General features: G+C 37.9%; 1 protein-coding gene and 1 long non-coding RNA gene across 2 annotated transcripts in view; both read left to right on the forward strand.

The window, feature by feature from the left end:
- The window catches only part of LOC108770727 (uncharacterized), a 17813-nt gene extending 1058 nt beyond the window's left edge, over positions 1–16755 (forward strand). The window contains exons 2-3 of the long non-coding RNA XR_001940611.1: positions 1189–1195; positions 16744–16755. This is a non-coding gene — a long non-coding RNA (uncharacterized LOC108770727). The remainder of the gene's footprint in view (positions 1–1188; positions 1196–16743) is intronic.
- Positions 13793–16745, forward strand: Sgf29 (SAGA-associated factor 29). The gene is made up of 3 exons (XM_018522429.1): positions 13793–13995; positions 15453–16394; positions 16698–16745. The coding sequence occupies exons 2-3, from the start codon at positions 15518–15520 to the stop codon at positions 16721–16723; spliced, it is 903 nt and encodes a 300-aa protein (XP_018377931.1). The 5' UTR covers positions 13793–13995; positions 15453–15517; the 3' UTR covers positions 16724–16745.
- Positions 16756–23050: the final 6295 nt, after the last annotated feature.

The raw sequence follows: 23050 nt of genomic DNA on the forward strand, positions 1-23050 counted from the left end.
CCGCCGTACCCACGCTGTGGTGCTTTGACTCGTTAGCAGTTAGCAATAACATTCGTTATTTTTATCATATCGCCGCGCCCGTCCGCTTAGCGGCTTTTATTCGGGTAGGGACACGTTTCGGTACTCGGGTCTTAAGATACTTCCAAGATAGCCACGTCGCGGCACTGCTTAGACTTCTTATATCATGGCCGCGATATATCTATCTCGCGTGAGTACAGGGAGTTTCACAAACGAACGACTCCTTCGGACACCCAGGACCAGCAAAATTCAATCCGAGGGCGAGTTTCGACGGCTTCGTTTTTCCCCGAAATTTATCCATTCAATAATCGGCCCCTCGCGCCAGCCAACCGAACGTTGTATAAAAATGCCGGGCTATATCTTCTCACCGTTTAATATATTTATCTTCGATCTTCTGCCGAGTCGCCTAACGACGAAGCGGACCCGTGGGGATAATTACTCATAAGAAATAAGCACGCACGAACGCACGCATGCAAGCACTGGTTTACCGACACGGCGGGCATACCGATGTCCGACTGGATTAATTACACTTTTTTTTCTCCTCGCCTCCTTTTCCTGTCCGACGCGATACGCTTCCTTCCCCTCGGCGTTAGATCACGCGACGCTGCGACTTGTTTTCACATTACCCACACCCTCGTGAATAAGAGAAGGAAAAAAAGTGACACTTCCGCGGTACCAGTTAGCTCGGGAGATGGAAGGAGAGAGTGAACCATACCATGGCAATTTCCTTTTTTTTTTCTTTTTTTTCCCCCGGACCCCGGGACGCAGGAAGGGAGCCCTTGTTGGATGAGATTCACACGTGTTGACGCGCGGGAAACGGGGTGTCGACGTTATCGCTGCGTTGACAACCGCTCAATTATAATTGAACGCGTCGGTGACCTTTATTTTTCGAGTTTATTCAAATACGCGAGATAAAGCGGAGGACGCGGGCATTTCTTCGGGGTTGAAAAGGGCCAGCCGTGCGCGCTGCCGGAACGTTTAATGGGACAACCTGTTAATACGTGACATATGTTACTCACACGACTTAGCGTTTCATATACATAACCAGTTATGTCGCCCTCCCGGTTGTCTTGCCTGGGTTATGCGCTCTCTGCTCTGTTCGGTCTTCCCGACGACGAATCCGGTGAGCATTCGCATCAATGCACCGAAATTCAATGTGAATATTATGAGAATCAATGTTGCAAGTATGTCATATTTACGGATCTTTTCGAGCTAGCCGTGTTGGTCTTGCGCTTCTTTTTATTAATGCAACATACAGTTATTTTATATATATATATATATATATATATATTAATAATAAATCTGATTTAAATAAAGATGTAAAATACACTACAGCGTTCGTATTTAAAATACGGGACTTGAGATTACTGCACGGTAAGTGGATAATTCATTCCGAAATTCTAATTACCTCTCATCGTGTCACGAATTTTAATTGCGCACTCGACTTCTTCAACGATTGCCAATTGCCTCCTGCGGTGTTATAAATCATGTAGATATAATCACAACGGATATTATATGAACGATATAGTTATATCTGGAGTATCTTCTCCGTTACATAGATATAAATTTTACGTATTGTTATTACCTAAATGGTAACTGTAAATTTCATTTTACTCTACTAAATTATGTAGTTATGCGTGAAACACACCTAAGTAAATTCAGAAACGTAATTATGGCGAAATTGATAATGCGTTTTCGGAATACATACGAAATATAAATGATATTTCGATATCATCCAGATTATTACATTACAGTTATTCGCTCTTAAATAGTAGTCTAAAATATTAAATAGTAGTCTAAAGTATTAATAACCAATTTATCATATAGAAAAAAATATAATTTATTCTCACAAAATCAATCCTTTTTTAAAATATTGTATTTGCTATATTTATTTAAAAAATTAATAAATAAAATCAATCATAAAATATTTTCATTTCGATTCATAATGCTGACTAACATAAACAGTCCAATATAAAGATGTAAGTGATTAAACGTTAAATCGAGTATACAGAATATATATTATATCCTATAAACGTAAAGATATGTACTTACATTTCGATATTGTAAGCAGATTTCCTGTCACGTAAATTCGGTTCATAATTGTTGGAATATAATCTACGCGAAATAGGTATGTCAGCTGACCACCTGCTGTCAGACTTTCTTTATCACAGGCTTCATCGATAAACACGTATAGAGTCGACATTTATTGGCGTCGTATAAAAAGCTCCGCTAATTTGCCTATTACGGCTTTATCATCCTGCGTTATACGACACTATTATTACACTATATCTTCCTATGACGATACCGATTTATATTACCATGCCCATCCGCCCACCTTCTACCCGTCGAGTTCCCATTAACAATAGATTTCCCCGCAGACATTTGCGCGAGCGATTTCCACCGCATTCCCGCACACTGTATACCGGCATTTGAATATTACGAGGATCCGATGCATTACGATGGTATAACGGTAACGAGGAGTGATAGCAACAACAAGAACGGATCAATACATATTTCAATAATATTTTTAAATCCTTCGTATTACAAACTTTTGTATCTTTTTTGTTATCATGGTCTTTTAATTTTCAATGCTAAATTTTTAGTAAATATAACGATTATCAGAAAGTTATAAAGTTCACGAGGAAGCTATTAAATGCGCAAAACATTCTTTAAAAGATAATACTTTGATATTCGTTAAATTTCAGCAAAAAAGATGTATCTCTGCAACAAGAAAATACTGCAATAAAAGACTAAAAACTTTTAAAATTCGCAGCTAATATCTAGTACATTGAGAGAAAAATGTTTGGTATTTGTAACTATAATTACATATTGCTATAATTATGATTATTACTGCTATAATAATAATAACAGTAATTAAGTATATAGTTCTAGCAACAAATGTATATAGTTGACAACTTAAAATGACTATAATTATAGTTGTTATAACCATAAAATAGTTGAAATTACCATAAAAATGATTCAAGTGACTATAACTATAAAATTATAGTTATAATAACTATAATTATTATCATTTTAGGTTGCCTAACTATATACATTTGTTGCTAGAGCTGTATGCATAGTTACCGTTATTATTATTATAGTAATAATTACATAATTATAGTAATATATAATTATAATTACAAATACAAAACATTTTTCTCTCAGTGTAGTTTTAGGATAGCCTGTACGCGATTTTTGTGATAGCGGCAAATCGATCGTGCGCAAATCGTATATATCTTGTGATCGTTAGCACCTACCTTGCCGAGAGTACGTGCGCATACACATATATCTATCCGCGACGCCGCGAGAAATACACGGCGGTCTCGCTTTAATGCAAGTCGCAGATATCGGAAGGTACGATCAAAATGCACGTGTCGATGGTCACGGTGCGTCTATAAGTCATTAGAAAATCAAGCATGAGCGCGTATAAGAGAAAAAAAGCATTATTACCTGACGGAATGTACCAGCGCGTTAAAAGACAGTACATTTAGCATTCGCATAAACGTGGAACGCGTGAGAGCATAAAAGGCTAAGAATATGAGAGAAACAATAAGAACTTTAATGGAGCGTACATTTGAAAATTCAACAATAAAAAATACGAGTAGGCTGCGTTCCAAAATTTACTGCCAGTACTGAAAATCTATAGTGCACGTGACGTAAATTTTGGAACACAGCCGTAATGGCCGTAATTCAGATTGAATTATTTAAGCATTAAAGATTTAGCTTTGAACGTTACGGTCATTACTTCTATTTCTTAAATATGAGAAAAACTTATTGCGCCGCAACGTCCTTTATCATTTGTATCGCTTGTAAAATTCTAACGTGTAGATAAACCCCAAGATCTATATGTATAATGTTTATTAATGCTTAGATGTTTGACAAAGTATTAACTGCAATGATACGTACGATGATAATTTATATGACGACTAGATTAATAGTGTGTTCTACGAAATAAACAGAATTGCAGGGCAATTAAAAAAGATGATAACCATTTATAAACCAGCTGAAATATTTGTAGTGTCTTTTCTATTATCTGCTTGAACCGGACTGATGGTATTAAACATTTAAGCGAGATAATTTTCTGATATGATATCTTAAAATAAAAAGCAAATGAAGATCCGAGAAAAGATTAAGATTTATTTCCATCGGAGAACAAAATTTAGACATCGTGATTAAATTAATTTTTATTCTAAATTATTATTTATAAAAAACAAATAAGGATCCAAAAAAGGATCAAGCTGATATACTTAAAAAAAAAAGTCTAGATAAATGTGATTATACTAATTTATTCTAAATTAACTTTTTTATTCCAAGATATTCGCGTAACGTGTTGCTTTTACTTGGCTTTCTTGAAATAGTCAAGTGATATAGATCGCGTAGGTCGAACCGGTTGATTAAAATTGATATTCCATGCAACCGATTATTGTTAGATATCGAATTACTATAAATATCAGTCTCGTTTAGTCTTTCTACGACGTTATCGTCTCTTGCCGTTTAATCAACCTTTGCGTAACTGGCGCTCGCTCCTAAATATCCGCGAGTGAAAAATTTCAGTTGATTTAATTTCCTTTCTTATTGGATCACAGCGTTCCTATCTCGGGCGATCGCCGTCGTCGATCTCGCGTGGTTCGCGTGTTGCAGACCGTAGCCTCGCAGCAAAATCAATGCCACGGAGCGCAGCGGTACGTTTATACTTACGGTAGGAATTTAAAGTTCTATCCGTTCAGGATTCGATTTCAACTTGGCTCGTATAAATCCTTCGCTAAGTGGAGGATGGCGATCTTACTTAGGGAGATGAGATCGCGGCGGTGGTACGTGTATTCGAAAAGTTCTTCTTCGTGAGGTTGCCTCTTTCCCTCTTTCTTTCTCTTTATCCCTTCTCTTGTTTAATCGATGGAACACGCGTTGTACCTCGCCTCCTCTGCTCTCACGGGCTTCGCTATCCTTTTCCCTGTTCCATTCTCCGAGACCAGATAAAGAATCGGTTTCTAGCGACAATCTCGGTCCTTATCGGAACAGTGCGACGGTCCAAGGTGCGCTACATCGGTGCTGTTAAGCTCGTCCTGCAAAAAGGGTGTCCCAAAGGAAGTGCATCTCGTGCCGATAAAACGGCCATTCTATACTCCAGCGGGTGCACTCGTCTTTCTCAGCGTGTTCTCTCTACTTCCGTTTGGGTCTAGAGAGCCATTTATCGAAGAAAATCCTTTCAACGTCTTCTTTGACGTTACAACCGCCACTCCCTTTTTTTTTTCTATCATTCTCGAAACCACGGCGAGGCGCGCGGCGCGATTTCGTAACCCTTCCATCCGTTCGCGTGTTCTATTCGGTAACTGTCATGGGATATTCACTGACTGTGCGATCAATTCTCATGAAGTGATATGACTTCTGTTGCAAACGAAAGATTCATATAATTGTCGCATGACTTGGGAAAAATCTTTCTGTTTTAGGAAAGTAATGTTTTCATTGAACACATTGAGGGAATATACCACGAACTGAGCAAAATTATTTAAACGATTTCAGGTAAATAAGGAAATGTTTAAAATAACGTATTTTATAAAATAAACAGAAAAATAAAGCTCTTATTCGTGTAATTAAAAAGAATGCAATGTGTGTACACAAAATAATTTCGTAATTAAAAAATAATTTACAAAAGTATTTGAACTTTTTGTAAAATTTACTGAGTTTAAAACAAAAATAATATATATGTTCTCTCAGTAACATATATACTTCATATAATTTAATCAAAACTTTCGTACAAACTATATACCTACCGGAAAGTGCTTAACTGGATTATTTTAACTGTTAAAATCAATCGACACGAACGCGGTGAGAAAGAAAGAGAACCGTCAACCGAGCTACAATTTAAACTCCACTTTAATTTCCCGAACGCCGCTGTATACAACATCGCAGTAGTCAAGTCAGAATTGCAGAGGGAGATACGGGGATTGTATCAATTTGTAGTTTGTTCAATGTCTCGCGCTCTTTCTTCGTGTCTTGGCAACCACGGCTCCCTGACAAACGCGCGCGGAAGTTCGTCGGAGCGAGTCCGGCGTAAGTAAGCAAACGGGCGACTAAATAAAGGGGTGGCTAAGTTCGTCTCGCTCCCTCCCGAAGGGGGTGGCTGGTTTCCGAGTTGGCTACGAGGGTGGCAGCGGCGGAGGCAGCCAGACAGAAATTGATGTTAGGCGTTTGCATTTATTATTAATACGTTCGCCGGGCTGTCACTGAGTTCAGCCTGTCAGCCAGCGTCTCTCAACCCCTCTTTCCGACCCTCTTCTCCTGTCGCCGGTCTTGAGTATTTCGCTTCTCCCCGCTCTTCCTCTCTCTCTCTCTCTCTTCTTCTCTTTAGCCTGTGGATTGTCAATTTTCCCCGAACTTCGGCATTGATCGGCCAACTCGCACATCTCCTTAATTATTTAAACGCCGTCAACCGGAAATCGTTCAGTGCTGGCTTTCGCCGTTCAGCCACGCAAATGTCGTTTCAATGTCGATCAAGTTGTCGTCGTTAAAATTGTTTAAGTATAAGGCGTTACGTATTCAGTGTTGAAGACTGTTTCATTTTTCAGCAACATCTAAATCATTCAATATTGTGCAAAGCTGTTAAATCCGTGCCTGACAAGATTTTATTTTCTGGATGTATAAAATTTTCTACGTATATTCGTTATTAATACCGGCGACAAGAGATGCGAAGACCAGTGGGAAGGGGCAATATCGATTATGCTAGTTGTCACGCGGTATCACTCATTCCTCGATGGAATATTCGCACTGTCACATCGATTACTCTGCGCCAATATTTATGGACTTTCACAGCAAGGAGACGGCATTATCGTTCTCGAGAGGACGAGGACGCCTGTTAGTTTTGACTATCGTTCCGGCCTGTCATTGCTCACCTGGTCGAGCTCCGTATGTTTACTGAAATAATAACGGAACCGTACGCGGGCGTTTCTGAAATTCGATAATTCCCGTCGGTAGGAGCTTCCCTGTGCAAACACAAGGCGGTGCATTATCCCTTATGTTACGCGTGTCACAGAGCCCTCGCGCGCTGCCAACGGAACGGCATATGGCAGTCCAGGCAACACCTTATAAAAAATAAACCGAGGGTGAATAAGAGGAACGAAGAGAGAGGGTTGCAAAGGTTATCAATGTCGGTTCGAATGTCGATCTAATCGCTCTAATGCGCATGGTTCTGCATTATATAGCGGCCGAGGGATTTCCGCGTGTACCCTTTGAGTCGAGAAAGGAAGCGCGTCCAGCATCCTGACACCTCAGAACGGAGCGTCTGGCGTAAATCAAATATCCCTTACGCCTTGACCGCACCATCGGCATCGCTGCGCCGTCTTCGTGATTTGACCTCACTTCGAGAGTTCTCCTCTCTATTCTACAGTCTACTGTTTCTTGTCCGACTGATCCGATTATAGCCACGTTGGCCGCGCGGGTGAACATTGACGGAAAGGAATATTTGGTTTGCAGCGCGCATATATCGATATACAATGTCGTCCTCGTTGAATATTCTATCGGGCCGGAAGCGAATCTCTCGAGATAAAAGATAAGGCACGCATCGATGTGTACGCATGGTAATACCACTTACTTTTAGATGCAACAAAGCGCAGACATAGCGACCGGCTTCCAAGATCCGCATTTGTTTCCCTCGATCCGCCCTGATAAATCGTCCGATACCAGTTAGGGAAAAGATACCTATACTACACGGATACGGAAAATTCACGTTGCATTCACAATTCTGTTTGAATTCTCTCCATGATTCCTCGTTATTTTTACGAGCACTTGTCTGATGCTTCCAGACGAACATAGGTAAATTCTTGTAGAAAAGATGCGTGCGGCACGATATCTATTACCATCTCGAGTCGAAATTTTGCTCCTACTTTGAACCTTAGTTTTAGGACGTATGTAGACTCTAAAGATGTATAATTAGGACGTATGCAGGCTCTAGAGATTTATAATAGGTTCTAATCTAATTAATTGAATTCCTATATTTTTTTTGAGCCTATAAATGGCAGTTTCCTACTTTTAGGTTCAAAAGAAGTTTTCTAAATAGAAGCTGTTGATTAAGTAATATTAAAAGAAGTCCTATTTGATTGTTCAATTGTATAAATATAATAGGAAAATAAGATTCATATATAACAAAAAATAAAACCGTAATATAAAAATAGTCTTTCTTTATTGCATGTTATTGCAATTCGTTATTGCATGCAGTGAATGATAAATGGTCATTTTTAACATATACACTAACGCTCAAAGATATTTGCCTACTTTGTTTTTCTTAATTAAACGAAGAAAAGTAAATTTCTATTTTCTTTCTTGCTCTTACAGATGTTAGACTCAATAATAATGTTTGATAGCTAAAAATTTTAAATTCACACAGTAAAAGAATACAGTAGAATTAGAACAGAATTCAAATACATAAAAAAGATAAGTACAAAAATTATTATGGTTGTATGTATTATAATTTTCTCGATATTAAGACAAACGAACGTTAAAGAAAAGTTTCCTGTCTTTATTATTTTATCTTTAACGCTTTCATGTTTTATTCTTTGTGAAAAATAGATGTAGAAACTCTCTCTCTCTCTTATATAGGTATTAGTATATTAATAATTTCATCATACTGATGCTGTAATATGTCATATTATATTAACTGTTGCATTATAATGTCAATAATATTTTTACGAGTACTCGTCTAACGTTTCTAGAAATCTAAAGCCCATATTGATAGTCAGACTTTATATTTAAGGCTTAAATCTATCTTTAGATGCTCAGTAGCCTATAAAATAATTTGTAGAATATCTGAAGATAAATTTAAGGAAGCCTTAAATATAAATCCCGACTATGAATACGGATATAATAACTTGTAAATAAATTATAGAGTTCATCATATCAATATTTTTTCATATATAGTTAATTATTTGCGATAAGATCCCGGAAAGTAAAATGTGAGCTCAGAAAAGTTGGTATCTATATACCTATATATCTACGTATTTATTCGCAATTCGCTCAGTTTTACGCGAAGACTGTCAGTTGGCGAAACCATCCACTGCTTGTACTGAACGATTTGACAAACAACCTTAATAGAAACAAAGGGACGAACATATGTGAGAGTCACGAGATATCGAATCTCTGCGTATAAATTGCGTTTACGAGTCAAACTCTTCATCCCAGCTTTCCTTGCAGGTTCCTGTTTCCCGTTCGCGTCAAGGGTAACGTAGCTGCATTTGACATTTTCATTCCGTGCCTTACGAAGGATCCGTTTGAAATATCGTTTATACGCACCAGTATCCGGCATCGCAGCCGGATTAACGACTGCAACAAGTCGTTAAGTTGTGCGTCGTAAAGCACCAATATTAGATGAAAATCGAATCGCGTGCGAGCCGCAATGAAATTAGCCATTCGTTACGCACGACCAATTTATGCGAATGCCTATGTAGCTTCCGCAGCGATTTCGCTGTATTATTTTGCTTTGTCTTACATCGTATTTATTTACCGAATACATTGATCGAAACATAAACGTCACAACTGGTATAATAAATTTTTATATGGAAGCTTTTTTTTCGTCAGTGAGTGTATTGTACACACAATGTGATACATTGGACAAAAAGTTTGATTGCATTAATTGAAATTCTGGTTGAAAATAGACAAATCAGAATTTTCAGACTGAATCCATTACAATTCTAGTTGAGAAAATTAGAGTTTTGATTGATGTGATCACAATCTTCTGATTCGTTCATTTTCAACCTTTTTTTTCAGTGTATTTAAAAAAAACATAACCGTAATTTATCTGTTATAAAACGTGAAAAAAATAATAGATAAAGGTGTAATAACTGAGAAAAAGATTAAAATAAAAACTTATACATTCGAAAATTCGTTCTCTCTCCGTCATTGTTCTGCCAATACACTGAGAAAAAAAAATTGTTGTTTTAAAAAAATATTAGTTGATTCAACTAAATGTAGGGGTCACGGGCTGTCAACCAAATATTTGTTAATTCAAACAAATAACATGTTTTAAATTACAAGATTTCGTTAATCTAAATATATAAATATTCGAACTAAATACTCATTACGAACTAAATGCATTTAGTCAAGTTAACAACTTTTTTTTCTCAGTGTACTATCGTCGCCCACTCAACGCATTGAGATTTAGAATCCGCCTCAGGATTAGTTGCGCGAATTCGGTAATAAGAATCAAAATATATCAGTGAAAGGTGTTTAGACTCTTAGTCTAGACGAAGGGCGAGAAATAGCGTGAGGACTTTGCTGGAGGCCCAAGATCTCTCCTTTTGCCTCGTTAGACACCTTGTTCTATATTTCGAAATGTATACATATGTATGTACATTTATATGTGTACATGTGTATGTACGTAATATTCTGAAGTGACGTGAGCTGAGTTCATCGTCGCCGTAATACATTTTAATAGCTCATTCGCGGTTGCACTCGTCAGACATGTAAAAAGAATTTAATTTCTACCCGACGAGAAAGCATACGAGTACGGAATTGAGCTTCGTCGGAGTAATTACTGCGAGAGGCGACACATTTAATAGCATTAATATAATTTAAGAGTATTATATGTATCCTATTTCTTAAAATAAGATTTATATATGTTCTAAATTTTTAAACAAGATTTCCTTAAATTGACATTATATCAACGACGTTACACAGCCTTATCTCATATGTATTTCTAGAATTGTATACTCTCTAAATTCTTTGGAATAAAATCTTATTCTAAAAGTTAAAAATTGTGTCAGTCTTGAAAAAGAGTAGCTCAATTTTCAATCTTTAAGAGTGAGATTTCACTTTAAAAGTTTCAGAGAGTATATAATTTAATGGCTAAAAAAATGTCAACTGCGTTAGATTACTTAAAATATGAGTAACTGAGACTATTGAAGTTTAGAGCAGTAACAGTCGAAATGATTATATTTTGCATTTCGCGCGTAAATGGCTGAAAATAGAGAAATCGAGAATCGTTTAAAGAATTCTAGTGGGATTCCAATCGATAATGCGCGTACATATATGTCTACTCACACATGCGTGAAACTCTTGGGATGTACTAGACCGCGAAATCGTTTACGATTTCTCGACGATGCAGTATACGGCGGTACACGTGCGCGCCGGTGGCACGCGTGACACGCATCTCATTGCGGATAGGTCACGGAGTTGATCGTAAGAGCTTAAACGCGCGTGGTTGGGATAACGTTTGCAGCGAGGCCGCATATCGGCAGGTGTATGTACACGCGCACGTATACGATAGAGCGAACATGTATGTAGACACACTCGAGAGACGAAGGCAGACGCGCGGTAATGGTCCACGCAGCTCAGAATTCTCTCAAGTTCTACATGCGATGCGTTATGGCATAGTCCCGTGCACCATCGGCACTGTTACAGGTTACAGGCAGCGCGGTTAGAATAGTCGGTTGTTAACGATGATGCACGTGCACATGATGCATCTCGCGCAACGATGCAACACGCCGCGATATGTCAAGAGATCGCATATCTGAGAACGATACGACACGTTTTCGTGTCATGGCGAAATCCCGGTCACGATTTACCGAAACGAATGCTTCGATCGACGCTCATTGAAATACATTATAGATTTTCGATGTGGCGAGTAATTTTATGACACACACACACACACACACACGCAATCATACGTTTGCTCTATCGTGTACACGGAAAAAAAATGGTTTGGCTGTAATATCTAAAATTCAACTATAGATCAAGATTTGAAAATAAAATTTTATTGAACTATTAACAGAATTACGCAGGACGCTGAAGTTGATAACTAGAATATCACAATTTTTTTGCAACATCACTCATCATGCTTGAGTTTTTAAAATTATTTTTCTGTATATATCTAGCTGAATTTTTTAATATTTCAGTAAAATTTCAGTACGTTTTTTGCGGGTAAAAATACCAAAAATTATTATATTATCATTTTAATAACAAATGTTAAATTTAAAAAAATGACAAACAGTTAAATATTGAGTTTTGCTGTTTTTTTTCTGCGATACGATGTTTTTATATGTTATATTTTTTTCTCTCATAATTATGCCAGTTTCAACTTACTTCTTAAATATCAATGCCGGATTATCATTCATTGTGAAGAATTTTGCACAAATGGATGGGTACGTTTATCAAAGTACGATAATGCGAAATCTCGCCGCGGAAGTATGAATTTAATCAAGAGATTAGATTCAGTTTTCCCAAGCCTTGGCATGCCTCGGCGTGAATGAGTTATGGCATTCTGTGGTGCTATCGATGCTGTTAGCGCGGTTAACCTGTTGGTTGTTAGCGATGATACACGCCACATTCAATGTATGTATGCCTCCGCTTGGTGCCGCAGTCAGCCTGTCTGTGCGATACGATATACGATTGGATCTACGTGGAACGAGTTCGTCTTAAGAAAAATTATCAGCGTACGGCGATTTTTCGCATATCGAAACGACTTTATCATTGGCGCGCACACATACCTCACAAGTAATGGAATGTCCGATTGAACGTTTAATGAAATATCTCGAATACGATTCAAGTACAGTAATAGCGTTGAGCTGTATAAATCGCTATATGATAGACATTGCTGAGAAAGATACAAAAAAAGGTAAACCATTCATATAATTTATGGCATTAAATATTCGAGATTAAGCCATTAATTAGATTTCTTGCTATGGAAACCTTTTATATTTTAAGACAAAAAATATTTCGGCCATACCGAACATTAAAACCGATGCTTGATAATTTACGATGTGTGATATTCAAGAATCAGTTATTTTCATACTCTAATATTTTTGCAACAAATAGAAAGCAAGGCAGAGAAAGTTGTGATCGAATTATAACGAGAAAGCTTGATGATTCGATAATTTATGTAACATATTAATTATGTATCCTCACGCACGTAGAGGTACTTGAATATTTATTAGCACTTTGTTAAATTATTTAGTCCAATGCATTAATATAAATTCGAATATACCTATAGAAAAGATTACCGTCTCAAGGAACACGTAAAAATCAACAAAAAATAATAACATTAAAATTACTTCATTTTGATGCTTAAAGTTAATAAGCAGTCAAATTTTGTAAAAAAAAAAATCATTTTAACATTAAAGTACATCATTTTTATTTTCTCTTGACTTGGGGTGTTCGATAAAACAAAATTTCAGTAAGTTTGAAGCAAAATTACCGTCGCGAACTGTAATACGCTTTTTTTTTCATCTAAAAAGATACTTTTTAATTCTTTTCAAAAAATATCAATTTATCATTTCATTAATATTAGGTGTTAAACTTAATTCCTGCCGTTTTTCGTCTCCAAAATTGATTTGTTTCGAAGGGAAGATGAATAAATACCTTAAACAAAATAACTTCCTCCATTTTTTACTTTATTACTAATCAATAATACTTTATTAATAATACTTTGATTAAGATATTTCCCTTCGAAACAAATCAATTTTGGAGACAAAAAACGGCAGGAATTAAGTTTAACACCTAATATAATCAACGTGTAATATTAATGTCATTCGCTGACGTAAAAAAGATTTTATACATTAACGATTAATAAATTTGTCGAGTAGCTTTAAGATTTTTTTTATTAAAAAAATAAAAGAAATGGCTTTGAGTCAATATTCTAGCCTGCTAAAAGCAACCCTGAGATACGCAATGGATACTAGTGACTCCAGCTCTACGACGATCAGAACTATCACTAGTCCTCTGTTTTCAGAGCTCGCTACGAGATGGCAGCACCGCCTTGATAGAAAACTGTTGATCAGCTGCTGCCAGAAGGTAGTGGGAGAAGCAGTGTGGCGCAGATGCGCGTAAACGATCGAACGTGTAGCATCTCGAGACGTTTGGTGCCTCTCGCAGCTTGCTGCTAGGAAGTCCTGCTTAGAAACTACTGGTGTCTTAAAACGTTTGAGTGAAACGTCATTCTCCGGAGACTCGTCCAGCTTTCATCCAGCCGGATATGAGACAATTCCCGACCAGGTAAGCTATTGATTTAGTGCTGCGCCGGCCATGTTAAGCACGAGCGCTGTTGGCGGACGTAATACGCGTAACCGGTGTAACATTCAGTAAGGCCGGAATCAGACTACGTATTGAAGAATGAGATTGAAGATTAAAAGATTGAAGTTTGACCAATCAGAACAAAAGGAACCAAAATTCCTTCGTCCTCGTTGATGAAATTTCAATCTTTAATCTTTAATCTCAATCTTCAATGCATAGTCTGATTCCTGCCTAAACGAGTTTAGAACTGAATAATACGCGCAATTGCATGTCAGATATTAAGCCCATGACACGTATAAGAACGTAAGGCCGTAACACGCAAGTAGTAAGTGAATTGACCAATCACAGTAGAGACCGTAAGGCCAGTAGCGAATCCAATGTTACGATTTCCTTACTGATTACGTCTTATGGACTTACGTTTTTCTATGTGCTCCCGGCTTTAACGTTTAATCGACAGAAAATAAGTTTTTCGAGAAATATTGAATTGCTAATTACATTCAGAGTGACTTTTTGCTATGTACACATGACATAAAATTCTCTTCTCTTTAAATTCTTTGGATTGGAATCTCACTTTAAAGAGTGACTATATTGAGCCAATTTTGAAAACGAGCAGTTCAAATTTCAATCTTTAAGAATGAAAGGACTCTCCAGAACGAGATTCACTCTAAAAATTTTAGAGAGTAGAGGAATCTTGTTTTGTTCATCGAATATTTAAAAAAAAAGGATAGAATAATACATTATGCGCATCATTTTGTGAAAAGGAATGCAGTCTTAGAATAAAGCGTATCGTCTGTGAGGAATAAAAATTCGAGATAACTTTTAACTTAAAAATTTTTTTTAAATATTGTGTATTTTGTGAACAATCAATGTCAAACATGTCAACCCTTTCATTCGTGTGGGGTGTTCAGAACATTTCGGTCTTTAAATTCGCAAAATATATGAATGTTATTTATACATTGTTATTCAGTGCAAATGTTCACAATTATTATAAAAGAAATTTGTTTTGCATTTATCTTTATCTAAAGGATTTATGTATTATCTAAAGAATATTATTAATTTTATTTAATTGTAAATCATAAAAGAGAACAGTGAAGATTGAAATTGTGTTATTGAGATTGAGTTATTGAGATTATGTTTTCGTACCTTTATCTTTTGTTTTGAAACGCTTCGACATATGCTTGTAATTTTCGGTCACATGTATATATGAGTGATCGTCAATTGTTTCGCTCCAAGAACGATCCAAACTTCAACTACATAATATAATGTTAGTATGTCAGAAATACCTCACGCGAGTAATTACGTTAATAAAAACCACGCGAGTGATGTAGAATTAAATGATATTTTCCAACTTCATACTTTAAATTTTTAATTAACTCTAAGTCAATAGAAAATTTTATAGAATATTTCTAAAACGTGCATTTTATACTTTTTCATTATAGGGAAACAATCTATAGCATATTCCATTAAATTACTTAACACGACCTCCTGAAATTCCTTCTTCATAATGCCGTTCACGGCGGACGCGGCGGCGACTCAGATACAGGAACGCCTAAAGAACATTTACAATCTCGTGCACGAGATTGAGAGTCAACGAGTCCGGTCCGAGCACAACCTAAACAATATCATGAAGACTCATGAGAAGGTCACACCGGACGACAAAGTCTCTCCTTACTATCAGCAAAAGTTAAAAAATTTGTACAATGCCGCGGTGACTGATACCCAGCAGGAAGAAGAGATTTTGCGCAAGGCTCTTGGTAAGATTAACGAGATACGCACGATACGAAATGAACGACGCATACAAGCACGTCAAGCCGGCAATAAGGAGACTATCAGACGCGGAGCACTGATGAAGATGCTGCTGAGCACCGCGCAGACCCTACCCCTCTACGTGGGAAAGACACCGGGCGCCAAACCACCACCACTGTGCGGTGCGATACCCGCCGAGCCTACTTACATCGCGAAGATGGGCGACATGGTAGCCGCATTAGTGAAAGGCAACGAAGAAGGAGAGAACTGGATACTCGCGGAGGTCGTGCAATTTATTGTCGCGACGAATAAATACGAGGTGGACGATATTGACGAGGAGCAAAAGGATCGCCACACGTTGTCACGGAGACGAGTGGTACCATTGCCACTGATGAGGGCCAATCCTGAGACCGATCCGCACGCCTTGTTCCCGAAAGGATCCACAGTGATGGCGCTCTACCCGCAAACTACTTGCTTTTACAAGGCGATTGTGCAACGTCAACCAAGTACTGCCACGGAAGAGTACCTAATTCTGTTCGAAGATGCTGCTTACGAGACTGGCTATTCACCTCCATTGAGTATAGCGCAGCGTTATGTGATTTCCATCAAAGAGAGCAAAAAAAATAAAAGTCAATGTTAGTAAACAATATCATTTTTCCAAATTTCTTTTAAATTGTTTATTAAATGAATTTCTTTAAATTTTCTGATCAATTTGTTAAGTATTCTGATCAATAGAAAATTTTGAGGTAACCATCTATTTTTTATAATCAATAGAAAAAAAAACACAAGCAACCAGCAGACAACGTGCAACTGCGATGGCTCTTTATTGTACATATATTAATATGCATGTATATAATATCTGTGACATTGACTAATCCCATAAATTCCATTACATCATATTTGTGTGAACTCGACTAATCCCATAAATTCCATTACAGCCTCCAGGAAGAAACAATGTATATGAAAGAAATTATTCTAAAAAAGGTGCGTTTTTGGTTCATCTACGTTAGTTTATATTATTTTTTATATTCCACTTGTGATATTGTGTAAGGTACAATAAATGGCAAATTTTTGCATAATTCGTTCCTTTTCAATACTTTTCCAATCCGCTTTATAAATTAGATTTATAAATTGCATATAAATTCCAATATATGTTTTAATCACGATAAATTAAATGCGGTAATTATATAAATAAAGATATTGAAAAAAAGATAACCATTTTGATTTTGCAAATAGCGAAACATTTTTTTATGATCGACGGTAATGTAATTATATTTGCAAAGTGTTTATCAAAATCCCACGTTTATTTCATTAAAATTAATTCCGAGTGTTATAACTGGAAGAAATAAGCACATACAAACAATTAAAGTTCTATTTCCGCGATACTGTTCGTCGGGGGTAATTGACGTAGATTATGGGACGATAATAGCGGTATCCTTATGTACACGGGTGGACCCGAGCCTGGACTTTGCTGACTTTCCGCGGAATCGGTTCTCCGTGATTCTGTGTCCGTATAATTTCTTCCTATACGGAATAAATCTTTCCTTTCGCATCCTTCACGAAATAGAGGTAGAGGTAGAAAGAGCGAGAGAGAGAGAGGAAATGGAATATAGAGGGAAGATAAAGGAGAGTAGAAAGCGGGCGAAAGCCCGAAGCTGCGAGTGCGCAAGTGAATTGAAAAGGCTAGAGAGGACGAAAGAGGGAGCACTGCGCAATAATTGATTCCATAATCGGCGGCTGCCGCCAGACATCAAAGCAACTCGGTATACCGAACCGAACCCCCAGCAGACCAGCTCAGCTAGCCAATCCTCATTCATTATTTAACTTAACTACCCCTATATGGAATCACAAAAAAGTACTTTGATTTGGCGCGCGTTGCGGACACGGTGTTTTCACCATTTTCCTCGAAATTAATTCTAAAAATTTTTCATTGATTTCTGACTGCCGTTCGGGTAAAGCTTACTCGTATCAGGAGGGGTTTTTAATTGAAACGCGAGGCTGGATCTGCCGCGTGAATGAAATATTGTGCGTGATAATTAAGGAACAGAGGAAACACGCGTGTTTTTGAATAGCTTTTTGAAGCACGTTGATTCAAAAGAAAAGTTGAGTCACGTGTAGGAACATATTCTTTTATGTAGCAAATTAAAATATGTATATTTTCTCTCTTAATTCCAAATGACAAAATATGTTTCAAATGATATATAATTTCTGCCAGATTGTAAAATAGAATTATATTTCTCATTTTATATGCTAAAATATATAAACGAAAATTTTTTGAAGAATCAGAATACACATACGAGTACATTAAAACACAAATATATTAAAATGCAGTAAATATAAAATTATAAACAAAATCCATAAATTCTATAAATTTAATTATAGATCATCTAAAATGGGCTTAAGGTAGGTACTTGACTCTTATTTTGCCTTTTAATATTGTTAATTATTTTCTTAAGATAGAGTTATTATTCGGCAATATCTCAAAGCAACTATCTATTATCTTTAGCGCACGACTCGTAATAATAGAAATTATCTAACCTGCATGTAATGGCTTTTATATGCCTTCCCGTGAAAGTTGTAACGACCGATTGTATCTAGTCTACAGTAGTTTCCCTAACCACATCAGAGTTCACCTCCAAACCCCAGGGTCGGCCAGGTCACATGAATTTGGCAAAATGCATGACCTCGAACCTTTTATCCACATACTCGCGCTAAACCGCAATCGAATTCGCGTTTGCATGCACGCGCTCTGTCTAGCATTTCCGGCAGCCATTAGTCGCACTCGATAGTCCGATATCTTTCCATTTCCAGATAGTAAAGCGTCGGCATGTCGGTAGAAGCCATTCTCAGTTCTGGAATTAATTCAACCGGCGATTAGCTTCCGCGTTGAGGGCGAGTTCTAGCCAAAACGGCTTTCGTGCGTTCGATCGTAAATGCCTAAGAAAGAAAGAGAGAGAGAGAGAGTGTGTGTGTGTGTGTGTGTGTGTTTCATGTGCGCTGTGTGCCTTGACTGACTACGTCTGAACCGCGGACGGGCGTATTCGTATGGCGGGCCTAATACAAGTGGACTTGTAGCATGCGAACAACCGGAAGCCAAGGCGAACTTGCGTCCGAACACGCAAACCGTACTTTCCACCCTTGGTCCCCGCGAGAGCGAGCACTCCCCGTCGCTTCGTCTGACCTCCTACGACTCGTTTCTACCCGTTCCGAAGTTCCCTTCGTTCATTCGTTCCACGTCTCAGTTATCTGAGTAATACTTCTCCTCTGGCTTCACCTTTCTCTGCCTCTCGTTGCCCTGCCCCCTTTACTTCTATCTCGTTCTTATTCACTCCCTATCTCATTTTCTCCCCGTATCCCACTGCTGACCCCCTTCCCTATCATCCTTCTCTTTTTCTCCTTTCCGTACAAGCTGATCAGAGCTGCAGGTTCACTTAACCCTCCGGTAATGGCGCGCTGTATTTTTCTTCGGCGCTCGTAATTACGCCCGTGCTCTCGCGAGCATATTTTATTTCGTTCCAGATCGATCGGTTCCGACACTGGTATCTGTCATTGCCCTTCCTCGCCCCATCCTCCTCCGTACTATCTTTCTATCTTTCTTTCCCTCTATTTCCCTTTTTCTCTTCATCCCGCCGCAGATTTCACCAAGCATCACCCTCCGGCAACCATTAGTCTTTCTTTCGATAAATTGGCAGACCGGAGTGATTGCGAGGTGTCACCTCGACACCCTCACCTGTCTGTAACACACATTTCCTAGTAATTTGAACACCTAGTATATGTAATCTCCCTTGTTCGCGTTTGATTAGAGCCATATCGATGATGATTTGGTAAAATCGCATATGTTGCTTCTCACGGTTGTCGACGGTTACGTTGAATATACCCACGTACTCCCAATTATTTCTAGCACGTACCTGACTCTAGACAATCATTTAGAATATTCTATCGATCGGATTCGAAACGTCTACCATATTTTTCCCGGCGAACCATAATTTATATGCTCTCGACTATGAAAGAGGTATGAAAAGATAAACTATAGCCAGCCCATTGAGACTTCGCTAGCTTCGTTTAAGTAGTATTCCAAAGTTCATTGAATTATTGATACCCGAGAGTAAATTGAAAATCGATAAGCGATCCAGTGTAATTTAACTTCGAGGCCGTTTCTGGACAAAGAAGAGAGAGAGAGAGAGAGAGAGAGAGAGAGAGAGAGAGAGAGAGAGAGAGAGAGAGAGAGAGAGAGAGAGAGAGAGAGAGAGAGAGAGAGAGAGAGAGAGAGAGAGAGAGAGAGAGAGAGAGAGAGAGAGAGAGAGAGAGAGAGAGAGAGAGAGAGAGAGAGAGAGAGAGAGAGAGAGAGAGAGAGAGAGAGAGAGAGAGAGAGAGAGAGAGAGAGAGAGAGAGAGAGGGGGGGGGGGGGGGGGAAGGGAGGAGTACGAGAGAGGATATGGAACTTGGGATTACAGAACTCCTCGTGTGTTGGACGGGCACTGGATTTTCATTTTTTAATTAATACGCCGTGCACAATGGTATCCAGGAGAAACGATCGATAAGGTCGGCTAACGAGCTGCCAACCTCTAATCCAACTTTACCTCGAAAACTGTCGGAACTCTTATACGACGTGGTAATGAGTTCTGGCCGTTGAACGAAAGAAAAGTCACGATGTTAATAGCTTTTGCCTTTGAGTCCTCCGGACAAAAAATCGCGCCATGTATAGGAACGAATGGCGGCGGTGGAATCTGGGATAGCAGAAGCACACGCGTTCCTCGTCAGCCACTTCCGAACACGTCCCGTTGCGGATTATGTTTAGTCTCGTTTAGCTGCGCGACCAGGTCGAGAAGATAAAGCTCTTCGGAACGGTCGCGAGCACCGATTCGATCCGAAACCTATTGGATTTCGCGGAGTTCAATTTCTTCCTCAAGACCGCAATGCAATGTTCCGCGCGGCGCGCGCTACGTTCTCTCATCGATATCGCGAGACACTTTAGACGAAACGATAGCGAATCGTAGCGTACCATGTAGTCGGTATAGCGCCACGTACTTTTAAAGTACCGCATCAAGTCCCTCCGAGCGCCCTGCGCGCTCGCAAGTCGAACGCGACTATATCGCGGGGGAAATCACGTCGTCGCGAAAATCGCGAAATAAAGTTCTTGATATAATTATGAACAAATTTGGAACTCGCGCTGCGTATTACGTTTCAGTTTGCTGTAATAACATTTCCGAAATAATGCATTTATACGCGACGGTGGAACTCGTGCATTTTAGGAATTGCAATAAGAGCTGAAAATGACAGAGTTTAATTTTTAAAAATGTATTTAACGGTTTAGCCCGTGAATAGTCATCTGGGATATTTTTACATTCCAGCGGCGAGAAAATGTCAATCGTTATAAAACTGTTTTATATGGATGTTATTTAAACATATTTTTTTTCTTTTTTAATAACTATTTTTTAAACTTTAATTGTATTAAAAACCTGCAATAAAAAAATGTTATAGTAATCTTCACTTTTTTTTAGAAATACTTTCATGATAAACTTGTACTTGATTATTCCGTTTATTTGGTTTCTACTGCTTACTTTTTTCAGAAAATAGTGATTAAATTCATACTTATAATGTTCTCAAACAAATATTAATAAACAAACCATGATATATAAAATATATTGTTATAATACAATGATTTTAATTAGAGTATAAAAACGCCCCAAGTAATCGTATTAACGTACAAAAAATTAGGTAACTATTCCAAGTTAATAATCATGTATCGCTACCATGAACTTTTTTGCATTTTCCCACCGTGTATTAAAAATACGCCTGACTTTGTCGCAGACAGATCACTATAATAGTAGCTCTGTGCGTAATGACGCGCACTGAAATTATCAATTCAAGTATTAGTACGCGGAATACAGACACGACTACCACGCGACGTAATGCCTTGCCATAAGAGGCTTGCAACATTATCCAGCTGTCAATGCCAGAAACGGGGCTTTCTTACGGAGTAAGCGTAGTCGACAGCGTTCACGGCGCCAGCAATTTGTTACGTTTTTCGCCAACTAAACGCATTAGAAGGCAAGAGGGAGAGACAGACGCATTAACCGAAACGGATTTTCGCTTACATATTTCAACAAGGCATTTGTCTCTTGCTACGCGAGTTCTAACGTTTTGATGGCTCGAATGACATTCTCGTTTGTGAACGCGTGCAGTTATAGATACAAGAGAGAGTCGAATAATTCATAGGCGGGCGGTTAATTAATTGCGTTTGCCAATGAAGGCGGGACGGTTTAAAACTTCCTTCATAATTCAGAGTCATAATCGGTTATCGCGGTCATTACGGTGCGACACAGTGCGATCGTCGATGAAATCAACGTTTACGAGCGATTTTACGGCGTTTCACTGATTCGCGAAGGAATTTTAATCTCGCGGAAGTTGCTAATTACAATTGGCGTAGAAAAAGAGCATTTTAACAAGCAGGAGGTATTTCATTTTCAATTTATTATGGAGTAATGAATTGTATCTACCATATAATCTAAAGAAAACAACGTTTCTGTAAATGTAATATATGTGCGTTTCTATATATATATTTTGTTTTTCAAATAAAATGCTAAGAAACAATTCTGACTAATTTTATAGAGAAAAAGATAAATTATGCCTAATTTAAAAGCATAAACTAAAAGCACTTATCTTTAATGGTTTTGCTTGAAAGCTTGATGACTTGTTACGAACAAGATTGTAATTTTTTATAACAAAGACCGCGCGTCAACGGAGTGATTAAAAACTTACTTATTCATGCGCGTCAATGCACCGACTATTCGCATATTCTCTCAGGTCGTAAGGTCGTTAGGAAAATCATAGTTGTTTGAGAAGTTATTTCTAGACTATGTCTCAGGAATTCAGTGGGTCACTGGATATGTTTGAGTAAACGATGGTTAATTTTCAGCTCCTATCAGCGATATTAGTTTTTAATGTACGATTATTGCTGTGGGAATTATGATAATTAGCTCAGAGCCTTACAACCCTTTTGACTATACGCGCTCGAGTTCCCAATTGTGTCATCCACCAGTATCCTGATTCTGGTTTGTCACGTAAAAATATGCTCGTTACACAAATCCAAATATACATACATATATGTATAAATTTATATACTTATAGATATTACGATATTTTAAGCCTATGTAAATGTGGAATGTTGTATGGATACTTCAGTCACAGATAATCAACTACAAAGAAGCGTTGTATCTTACGAATAAATGTATCTTTGTATATTTAAACATAAGTCTAAAACTACTGTGAATGTTCACAATTGCACACG

This window comes from Trachymyrmex cornetzi, unplaced genomic scaffold, assembly GCF_001594075.2.
Source record: "Trachymyrmex cornetzi isolate Tcor2-1 unplaced genomic scaffold, Tcor1.1 scaffold131, whole genome shotgun sequence".
NCBI classification, from domain to species: domain Eukaryota; kingdom Metazoa; phylum Arthropoda; class Insecta; order Hymenoptera; family Formicidae; genus Trachymyrmex; species Trachymyrmex cornetzi.

Bases quoted from the DNA above. Each gene is read 5' to 3' on its own strand.
- Sgf29 (XM_018522429.1), top strand. From the start codon at position 15,518: ATGCCGTTCACGGCGGACGCGGCGGCGACTCAGATACAGGAACGCCTA. The intron at 16,395-16,697 runs GTTAGTAAACAA...ATTCCATTACAG, and splicing joins CAAAAAAAATAAAAGTCAAT to CCTCCAGGAAGAAACAATGT.